The sequence below is a fragment of the Periophthalmus magnuspinnatus genome, chromosome 6 (assembly GCF_009829125.3).
Source record: "Periophthalmus magnuspinnatus isolate fPerMag1 chromosome 6, fPerMag1.2.pri, whole genome shotgun sequence".
Taxonomy (NCBI): domain Eukaryota; kingdom Metazoa; phylum Chordata; class Actinopteri; order Gobiiformes; family Gobiidae; genus Periophthalmus; species Periophthalmus magnuspinnatus.
This window is the reverse complement of record NC_047131.1, coordinates 20054024-20065403: the sequence shown is the minus strand read 5'-3', so window position 1 is coordinate 20065403 and position 11380 is coordinate 20054024. Positions and strand designations below refer to the sequence as shown.

General features: G+C 37.4%; 3 protein-coding genes across 5 annotated transcripts in view; 1 reads left to right on the top strand and 2 right to left on the bottom strand.

The window, feature by feature from the left end:
• Nucleotides 1–11380, bottom strand: part of LOC117371856 (protein mono-ADP-ribosyltransferase PARP6-like) — a 218056-nt gene that overhangs the window by 56791 nt on the left and 149885 nt on the right. The gene's annotated exons all lie outside the window — the stretch shown is intronic.
• edc3 (enhancer of mRNA decapping 3 homolog (S. cerevisiae)) lies at nt 44–4456 on the bottom strand. Its single transcript, XM_033968222.2, has 7 exons — nt 4282–4456; nt 3958–4123; nt 3662–3882; nt 3210–3554; nt 2547–2700; nt 2191–2408; nt 44–2099 (listed from the first exon to the last, which is right to left on the bottom strand). The coding sequence occupies exons 2-7, from the start codon at nt 4119–4121 to the stop codon at nt 1765–1767; spliced, it is 1437 nt and encodes a 478-aa protein (XP_033824113.1). The 5' UTR covers nt 4122–4123; nt 4282–4456; the 3' UTR covers nt 44–1764.
• On the top strand, nt 5246–11077 carry LOC129456297 (myosin-11-like). Its single transcript, XM_055222297.1, has 18 exons — nt 5246–5361; nt 5439–5503; nt 5817–6084; nt 6203–6328; nt 6421–6546; nt 6624–6728; nt 6921–7067; nt 7141–7349; nt 7491–7746; nt 7820–7925; nt 7998–8040; nt 8109–8166; nt 8397–8484; nt 8566–8645; nt 8707–8790; nt 8996–9088; nt 9516–9608; nt 10922–11077. Exons 1-18 carry the CDS (start codon nt 5284–5286, stop codon nt 10934–10936), a joined length of 2040 nt encoding a protein of 679 aa, XP_055078272.1. The 5' UTR covers nt 5246–5283; the 3' UTR covers nt 10937–11077.

The window sequence follows — 11380 nt, the reverse complement described above, 5'->3', positions numbered from 1 at the left end:
ATATAACGTAATTTCCCTTTAGGTCAATAAATGAAACCAGGCGTTTGTTTATGCATATTTATTTTGCAGAGTTGACAAATAGGATTTTTTTATACATTGACAATAATCTTCAAATCCAGACGGAAATGCTTGTCATATTTGGTCAAGTTGAGCGCTAGTGATGTTATGAGAAGAGTAACTCCTTTTGTAAGTCTTAACATTAACCTTTATCAACCTGCACTGTAACATTGTGATTTATGAACCAAATCGTAATTATCGCCTCTTGTATGACAGACAAAGTTCACAATCACATTTTGTAGAAAATTGTAATTTAAACTGTCCCTGACAGACAAATAAGGAAACGCCAAGGCAGTGCTGCTTAGACACCCCTCTGGCGGTTAAAGACAAAAATGCACATTCAATATCACTGGCTGCTGTTGTTGCAAAGCCAGACTTGTTTCAACAGATGGGACACAACGCATCAAGCCCAAGGAATGTTGGAATAGGATGAGGCCTTAGTATTTTTCATAGTAATTTCCCCAAAGCTAGTGCCCTGTAATCAAACAGTAACCTGACCAGTCATCCAATCAACCTGAGATATCTGAGATGAGTGGAAGCTACATTTTATACAATTAAAACCCATTTAATGATTTTTTTCATATAAAATGTTGGCAATTCCCACTCAATAGCCAAGACTGTCATAAGTGCCTCACTTCTGGACACATTAAAAACCAATGTGGTCCGACTCCCAAACCCTGTAAGGGTCCATAAAGCAGCAAAAGCAACATGTGTTCAGTTTCTTTTGACATTATGTATCGGCCACTCCATTAGCTACTGAAGGCCTTGTATAGAAAGAGTCATGCATTATTTATCTTTTTACAGATAAAATCTAATCAAAGCCACATCTTCAGTTCCCCCCAATCTACTCACGGAAACATACACTGCTTAGCTTTGTATGCAGTGGCAAATTAAAAAAAAAAAATGTATGGATTGCACTGCCATAATGCTTTTCTTAAACAAATGATACCCAACATTGCTATATGTCGTAGAGCCCTTGTTTTAGCAGCCTAATAAGCAATAGCAAAATCTCAATCCCATACTCTCAAGCAGCTGCCTCAAAGGGTGGTTCACAGGCACCCTGTTTCACATTGGTGTCAAAGGAAATACAAAACTCAAAGAACAAGGGAACGGTGCATGGCAGGATATAAGTGACTAATATCAGGGGTTTGACTTTAAACTCAAAAAAGTTATTTTATAAGTAATAGATTGTCTATTGATTCTGTCATGTCTCTGCAATCAATGGATAACAAAAAATATTCATATTAATTACTGGCCTATTTTGATATTGTAGACCATTTTCTACGCCAACATGGAACTTTAAACATGTCTGCTTAAACATGGAACTTTTAACATGTTAAAAGCTATTTAGTTTCAAATAGGCCAGATCAAAGATAAGGCGCCAAAACCCAAAAGAGTAAAGATACACAATGTCTGGTAGTTAGGTCCATTATCTTTGAATGGACAGGTTATTGCTCTAACTGGAATGTTACATAGTATGGCATTAAACCTACCTCCATGGCAACAAAACAGAGTTGCAATCCCGCTCACAGTAATAAAGCATGTTTTCTATAATATTTGTTTTAGCCAAGACCTATGAGTCAATCAAAGCGCAAGTGTAAAATTATATAATGTGAAACATTCCAAGTAAACCAATAACATGTGGTGGACCCTCCAGAAAAGTTACATTGTGCACCTTTAATTAAGCATTTATTGTGTCTGGTCCCATTATGCAGTATGCAGTGGGATGACAAACTTGCATCCAAATGGAGAATGGAATTTTATCCCTACTTCCTGGAAAACCTGTCGAGGTATACCTATGTCACACAGATAAACTCTCCCAGCTCCCTCAGCCAGAGAGAAGGGTAGGCAAAGACAAAGCGACCATTTGGCCTCCACGGCTTGCCCCTGTCCACTTGCAGGAGGGTCCAAGCTGAGAACTGGGGCCCGGTTCTGGTTTGCCCAGTCTGCTGCTGCTCTGTACCAAGGCTGGTCCATCAGGAATGTGTTTTCATGGCAGTCCAGACAGTTAATGATTAGGTCCACTGGTGTGTCTGGAAGATCTGTGATGTGAGAACACACATTTAGATTAATGACCATCAAATGTACAAAATCCACAAAGGTATACATTTCATCAAGCTAAAATATGCTTACCTTTAACATTTGACACTTGTTTTCCTCCTGTTTTGTTGAAGAGGGAAAGTTCACTGGTCACACAATCAAGCATTTTGACAAAATTGGGCAGAAACAGGATGACTTCAACTTCGTGATTGGCCAGGTGGCGTCCACAGCTGATGCCCTGAGCCCCCTGAACGTGAGGGCCACATAGTACAGCCACTGTTGGGCGCTGATGGAGATTTTTTGGAGTAAACCTGGAATCAGTAACTAGTTTGTTAGTTATCCGTTATGTTCATATATTTTATTATTATATTATAAAGAACAATAAACCTGTTTATTAACAAATAAGTAAATAATAACTGAGTGCACTGTTTACGAAAAGTGATGTTTACCTGTTAGGGCCCCCGAGCAGTGTAAGTGCCATTTGACTTGCACAGACGCCAGTCATCTCAAGTCTTCTATCCAATGAGAGTCCATAACGCTCCGCAACAGCCAAGAGCCGCTTCTGCAGTTCATAGGAAATACTTGGAACCACAAGCCCTGAATCTGTAAAAAAAAATATATATATATATATAATAATAATAAATATTATATATATATATATCCTGGAGGCCACTGTATTGTTTTTAATTTGTTATATATATATATATATATATATATATATATATAAAATAGCCCTTAATAATAATAATGGCTTACACTTGTAATGCGCTTTACAGGCCTCTCAAGGCCTGTCAAAGCGCTACACCATAGTCATTATTCATTCATTTCCACACTTGGTGATGGTAAGCCACAGCTGCCCTGGGGCAGACTGACAGAAGCGAGGCTGCCATCGGCCCCTCCGACCACCACCAATCATTCGCACACATGCCACTTTCATACTAGGCAATGTGGGTGAAGTGTCTTGCCTAAGGACACAACGACAGAACTTGGTCCAATCGGGACTCGATCCCGGTCTGACCTTCGGGTTGGGGGACAAACATTCTAACCACTATCACCCCCACTTATAGCACAATTTGTTACTCCATTTATGAACAATAAATAATGAGACTTACCAGTGCAGTACTCTTTGTCCCCCGGCTGAGGCACTGCAATTTGTCTGTACACAATAGGTTTGGCCTCCAGGATGTTTTCATCATGGCGATAACGGGAAGGTGTCTGGTCTTGGGGCGTCCCTCGTGATCTTGCTCCATTTCGACGCTCTGAAATGTCAATCTCTGAGAAAACTGCAGCTTTGTCAAAAAGTGCCAGATTTCCCTCAAAGTCAAAGTCAGTGTCTAGGCCATCGTCCACTCCATCGCCAAAACACTCATCATCTCTCTGCTTCATTTGGCCACCACCATTTTTGACTCCATTCTTTTTTGGTGTGACTTGATTTGCTCCTCGACTACTTGAGGACCCTAAAAAAAAAAAAAAACAACTCACAGTAAATATATATGCGGCATTTGGTGATATTTATATTTGTTTATGAGATTAACAAGCTGTAGTAATGCATGACCAGACTTACATGAATTATGTCTTTTACGAAAGCCTTTTGGTTGACCAGGGACATCCAGGTGACGATCTCCATAGCTTTTGGAAAAGTGTTGAGGGGAGCTGATCTTCTCCACTGTTCTAGGGTCACCCTTTGGCACAGCAACTGGAGTTGTGTTTGATTTGGTAGAGGTACCGTTTCTTGTGCTGCCTTTACCAAAATCCAAAATCTTTAGATCTTTTATGTCAATAGCGCTGTAAAATAAGGAGTGGGAACATTTACATATTTAAAAACACACCATGAGAAGCGACGATGACAGTGCACTTTACCTGAACGTCACCTCTGGAACTGGGCATTTAACTCCGTTGTGGAAAGGCTGTCTCAGTGAAATTGTTTGACTGGTCTGGTCCACGGATGACACTTCTCCTTGGTACACCCCCAGAGTTGGTCCGCAATTAATTGACACCAAACTGCCCAACCAGTCAGCAGCCATTTCTAACATACATATATAAAAAGAAGTTACTTACCGCTCAATAAATAGAAAATCATTTTTAATCATAAGCCGTTTGGGGAGGAATAAATGCGCTCATTTGATGAAGTAGCTGTGCTAAGTGTGTAGCATTAGCATCGGTCTTACATCATTACATACATACCTGTACTTTTAAGTATTATCTTAGATTTCTATTCCTTAAGTGCTTATCGATATCTTAGTATATGAATTTGTGACTATCTGAGCCAACAACAAGGTATGAATGTATTGTAAGCACTTGTTAGCCCTTAATGCTATTCTTCTGCTTCTGCGAGATTGGGAAACAACTTCCGGCCGTTACTTAAAGGGTTTCCGGTTGCGTTTATCCACAATAAAATACATTTTGTCCAGTTGAGAGATCCATGTCCTGAATCCATGGATCTGTTGCGGTTGCCTGTAAATATTGATATTGGCTACAACTGTAGCCTTCTTTTACAGGTATGTGCCCGGATATCACTGTTTGTGGGTAGTTTGTGAGAGCATGATGTCAAATGAGCCTTCGTAATTTTTAATTCTGCGAAATTAAGTAAAAACTAAAATTAGTTATTATTAATGAAGTCCTTTTAGAGAAACAATAAAACACAGATTTTGGTATTCAGCAAATTCACCCAAATACAAACTCTTCTACACCACTTTCCTTTAGCTAACTATTATGATGATGTCTTAAAAAAAAGAAAAAAGCAAACATCAGTTGTGTGATATTATGTGGATAATATCCCAGGGTGGGATGAGAGACACACCCTCTCAACAGTGTCCTGTGTACTGGTGTCTCCATGGACACCACTTCAAGAGCTGTAGGATACACTGCAATTAAAGCTGTGTTTATCAGCTTTGAGTGAGTGTTTCCAGAGAGCAGCTAAAAGATTTATCCAAAGAAAGGTAGGCTATTGTAGAAGAGTGCAACAAATAAGATATAAATGACAGATTTACAGAAGAGCGTTAATGTGCATATGCTTAAAACTGGTTACTTGACACAAACAACTGGAATTTTGAGAAACATGGTCTAAGAATAGGACCGTGCCTTGAACTGCCACCTCTATGTGAAAATCTCTCCCTGTGACGGTACATTGTTGTGTGGATAGATACTGACAGGAAAGGGGGCTCATTCACGGCTGGGCACTCAAAGATGTACAGACCAGAAAGAAATAACAGTCCTTTCTCTCTCCTGGATATGGATATGTGGGATACCAATCTCACAGCCCAGGTAGGACTCAGGCAAATGTTAGGCAACGACATTATTTATCTATTTATGGAATTAACTTGATTATATTATCATCATAGTCTTCGTCTTGGTGTGGTATGGCCACAGTTTCTGGATCAGGATTTCTGTCCAAAGTCAACACAAGGTGAGATTAATCAATTAGATTAAAAAGTTAATACTGCACACATTATTAGTACCGACAGATAAACAATAATATTAGAACCATCACAAATCTGTTGGCTGTCAATCTGCCCCACGGCATCTGCGGTTTCAGATTTCTTTCACTGCCAAAATGTGTTACTGGAGAAAAGTATAAAGTACCAGTGATTGTGTAGAACCATACTTAGTGTAATACATGTTGTCCATGTAATTCCTCCTTCATCCAGGCGTGGTCCATGATATACCAAAGTAATTCATGTTATTAATAATAATTCTATCAATGTGTTAATGGTATATAGTTCATCTGGAGGTGCAGGCAGTTTCAGACCGACTGACCCAGGCCTGAGGAAGTGGCAGTCGCTATCCCACCTGGCTCCAAATGTTTCTCCACGCTCCTTTTCTCCATCACCTCAGTCGGATCTGCGTTCAGGACGAGGGCAGAGTCCCTTCAGGCAGACAGGAGTGATGCAGTGGCTTCAGGAGGCTCAGGAGAGAATGGACTCCCACATGGACCTTCTCCAGACAGAGCGCAGGTCCAGTGCAAATTTGCTGGACATGAAACCAAAGGTACAATATATAATGGTTTACATACAGGGTCAATTGTTATTCTGGATGTTGACTATAATTTCAGTTCACCTATTTATATATTATGCTAAATGTTTGTACCAAATCACATTATTGTTAGGAAAGACAAACTTCTGGCACAGAGTTGTTCAAATTAAATCAAGCTCTTAGAGAGGCTGAAACAAGAGCAAAAAGATATGAAGAGGAATGTGCAGAAGCAATACTAAAACTACAGACTGCAACAGAGGTCAGAACATCAAAATTTGATTGATTTGTTGTCAATCATTAAATATAAGCTTGATTTCCAAATTAAATGTAGTTATCTATTTGAATTAATAGACCCAGAAGGCACTGTTGAATCAAACTATAGAGCTGAAGCAGAAACTGGTGCAGACTCTACAAAACCAGTCTGAACTGGAGGATCAACTGAGGGAAGCCAATAACAAGATAAGCCAAGCATGTCTGGTTAGCAGTAACAGGATATACATTATATTAAAAGTTTTATTTTCAACATAATGCATTTTTAGGATTCTCTGTTTCAGGAACAAGCAACGATGTCAACTCAAATGTTAAAACTGGAGAGCAATGTGCTTGAACAAAATACAAAACTTAAAGCAGCGCAGCATAACAAAGACAATTTGACTCAGGTAACACAAAAAACATGTATAACTTATTTTGTATGAGGCTAGCAATCATCTTTGCAAGGACATTGTGTATGGGTGTAGTTTGTATATCCTTTCTATGATTTTAAGGGCTCTATATCACCCTGATAATGATGATGATGATAAACCAATGATACATACCAAAATCAGATAAAAGTGTTATGTCATGTATTATAGGAAAAAGCTGATTTGCAGGAGAAGATCAATTTACTAGAGCTGCAACTTGAGAAGAGTACCAAGGGTTCACAGCAACAAAATGGGCTGGATCACACGGATCACCAGGAAACTACCAAGTTGAAGCAAGAAGTAGCAGCTTTGAGAAAGGTGGGAAACTGTACAGACTTCTATTTGCAAAAATATTCATTAAGTCACATTTTTTATGCATTTTTCTCAACAGCTAAATGAAGACCTGTCAAATGAGTTTGAAGAGGTAAAGCAGGCACTGAAGAAATCTCAGGTTAACATGGAAGAGTTGAGAAAGGAAGACGACTCAAAATCACAAAAGATTTTAGATTTGGAGAAAGAATGTGCAGCACTAAGGAGCAGAATTCAGACCAGTGAACAAGAAAGTTTGGAGGAACAAGAGGAACAAATAAAGCAACTCAGGTCAGACTTAAAATACAATCAGCAAATAGATTTGATCTTGAGATTTTAAATTATCACAGTTGTTTGATTTTATGCATAAATTAATATATTGCCTTTATAAATATTTAATTAAATCCTTTTTAATTATTTCTCTTTGTTTAGGGAGTCTTTGAGGTCTGTAACATTTGAAAAGCAGAAACAACAGGATCATTGTTTATTTTTGGAGACTGCAGTCTTTGAAAAGGAGCAGCAGCTGAAACTACTGGAGGAGAATTATTGCAAAATAGATGCAGGTAGAGTCCAGCACATTGAAGAACTGAAGGTCATGGTCTCCCATTGGACAGACAAATGGCAGAAAGCAGCTTTGACAGTACAGTCTGCAGATACTGAGCTAGAGGAACTGAGGAGGAAAAACAAAGTAAGCTGAAATAAAGGCATTTCTAAATATATTTAAATAACTTTATCTTTAACTTTAATTATTTTATTTGCAGAATGAATCTGAGTCATATCTAAGGCTTGAGCTTAATGCATGTAAACAAGAGCTGGAACTGGTGAAAAGCAGAAGTCAAGCATTCCTGAACAAAACAAACAAAGATGGTAAATTGGCTTTGAAACTGTGTAGCTGTGTCACCAGGGGGCGCTAAAGTATAGATTTTATTTTAATTGCAGGAGCTGACACTGTCCAAACCCAGGACAGGGACACAATGACAGAGTAAGTGCATTTAGTTAAATCAGTGTAATACCTTTTTAGAACAGTTGAATAGTTCTGATCTTTTTCAGCCCCTGTCTTTTATCGGAAACACCTGTTTTAGACTTACTGAACCATAAGGACAAACAGGTAAGAAATGCTCAACATCTGTACAGAATAAGTTATTATTATTAGTTCAGTGTTATCTTTTATATTATTGTGATTATTTTGTATATATAATTATTTTATAATGATCGCTGCCTCATTTCTGCTGTGGGGCTTAGGATCTGTGCATGACAGAAATAATTTTCATTAAGCTAAAATGTCTTTTGGACGCCAAAACATGAGCTTTGTTTTTTGTTTTTTTTTTCTCTCCACAGCTGGAAATAAAAACTACTGGATGTGATGAGGTTGTTGAGGACTGTACAAATGCGCAAATCAATGGGTCACTAAAAGTTCAACTGATAGGTGAGGTTTCGGAGAAAAAATGTTGAACAAATAAAATAAATAAATTCTAATGCGTTTCCTATATTTCTTTATATCTTTAAGAGAGGGAAAAGACAGAAATCCAGCTTGAGCAGGAGACAACACAAGCACTGCAAGAACTTGAATCATCCAGACAGTTCAAGGTAAATTCTCAAAGGAAATCAACAAAAATATAGTTTATTTTATAAGTGGCCTTTTCAACAGGCTAAAGAGGAGGAGCCCTCTGCTAAAGAAAGGAGCAAAGTGAATTTCGACACAGAGCAGCAGCGGAGATTGGTCAATGAGCAGGTACCAATAAAAATAAATACATCTAAAGATACTCAAATATACCTTTCTCAAAGATTAGCTCTCCATGCATTTCAGAGGTTAAGATAGTGCTATACAAAGTTGCTGTGTTGTATGTAAAGTGTGATGCTCATTGCTCTCTCACTGTAACTTTGATATAAAAATAAGTTATATTTTAATGAATCTTTTTATTTTGATGTCCTTGTAGTTAAAAAGTCTGTTTAAGGAAAGAGAAGAAAATGAAATGACATCTGGAGATAGATTGGCTCAAGATTGGGTTCAAATGTCAAGGGGCACCAGGGTAAGATATGTTTTTATGTGTGATATACACTACCAGTCAAACGTTTTGTTTAAATGTGTGTGTGTGTGTGGGGGGGGGGGGGGTTTGTGGGGGTTTGTGGGGGTGTGCGTGTGTGTGTGTGTGTGTGTATATATATATATATATATATATATATATATATATATATATATATATATATATATATATATATATATATATATATATATATATACATATATATATATATATATATATATATATATAAAACCACCTATGACTGGTGAATATTTAGTGGAGTAAATAACTCAACAAAACAAAGGGTGGATACATATGAATATAAAATATTGTTTAAAAAGTCCAAACTTTTAACTGGTAGTGTATATATTTTGATGAGTTTATGTAATTAATTGTTACAAGGTGATTTAATTTGCTCTGTCTGTTTTTTTAGAGTGCACATGATAGGTGGAGCTGGCACCAGGGTACAGGTTTAACGCCCGTGTTTGAGGAAGAGGAGCCGGGTGATGAAGACCAAGAGGAAAAGGTACTTGATAAAGGACAATGTTGTTGTGGTATCACTGAGGCTTGGTTAAATTGAGTCAGAGCGGTATTTAAAGTGCAGTCCAAATCATGCAGTGTCAGTTGTGCTGGCATGTTCCTCGTTTGCAGATGATTTGTATCTACCAAATATGGCTGAACGAAGGAAGAGTGGTGAACGAGTGATTGAAGTGAAGAATGGTAAATGTTGTCCAATCCAATAGATCATTTCTCAGCAGTTTGATGCACAACAGGGATACATTATAAACTATTGCCATAAACATCTAACATTACAACCACTGATATTAGGTCATAATGTTTTGGCTTGTATTTTTGAATGTTCAGCACTTAAATGTTAATTGATTGGGATGCATACTTTGTTGAAACAAAGAAACAGAGTCCCAAAACTCCAAAATGGTTTTATTATGTCTACAGCAGCCACACATTTCTATTACTCTCGATGTTAGCTTTTGTAGGCAACACAAATTATTAAACCATAAATGACATAATCATGTCATATGAATAATATGAAGTAATACCAGCTCTGCCCCACATTCATTATACTGACACATATGTGCAGACAGTCATAATTCAGGGTTGTGCTTTAATGAAAAGGCACATAGACATGGGAGGGGTGTGACCACGAGCATTGTATGTTCAGCATTAAGCACATGTGACTCTTTCTGCTCTGCAAATAATCCGATTTGAAACTGAGAAGTAGACCACTCAGCTGGGACACATCAAAACAGTGGATTGAATGTGCTGTCTTTTAAGGAATAATATTGAAATAAATATACTTGAACCAAATGAATACATGATTCCATATTGGTCCTGATGATAAGTCTTCTAGTTATTTGTTTGAGAAGCTCTTTGTCCCAGTAGCTAATCTGCTAAAAGAATTTGTATTTTTCTTCTTTTATCAAAAAATCTTTTACAGTTATCCTCAAAATAACATGTTTAGGGCCTTAATGGACATACAATAGCTGCTGCATTACATTGCCACTGACAGAAAGTGTTTAAATTATAACATTGTATTTTCGATCATACAACTGCCCTCAGGTTTTGAACAGCTCTTAATATGTACTTAATTGTCTTCAGATATCAGCAGTGACAGAGAGGATCAGCAATCAAGGTGAAACTGCATGATGCAGTAGACTAGTCTACCTTTGTGTCCTGCTTCCTTTTTGTGAATATTTAGTGGGCTTTCTTTTCTCAGCTGTAGTGTTAAACTTATATGTTTTCATTTCACTCTTACTCTGTTCAATTAACAAATCCAATCACAATTTGATACTTTTTCTGTTTTTCTTTTTCTTTTTTCAGATGCAGTCATGTTAAGTACTGAACCATCAATCATGGGTCTTGATGCTGATTCTAAGAAAATCTGTCAGGGCTGCACAGATGTAATTGTGCTGCATAAGTCCCTGCCTCTGCTCTGTCCTGATGGGATATTTTATGTTGAGATGGTTGATATCTGTAGCCCTGATGAAGTGGATAAAACAGACATGAACTGCCTGCTTTAAAAGCTTATTATAATCAATTTCATAATTTGCTCTTCACAAAAAGTCTGCTTTAGCCTGACACATCTATGAAACAAATTTTAGAATGTTGCAATGTCTCCACATGTGCTTTAATTTATTTGATACAAATGTTTTCATTGTCACATTTCAAGAATTTTTAAACAGAGTAACATTTTGCAGTATTGGTATGGAACATGTTCCTATACATTTTTCTCATAACAGCTATAGTAAAATGTTTTTATTCCAGTAAGATTGATAAGTT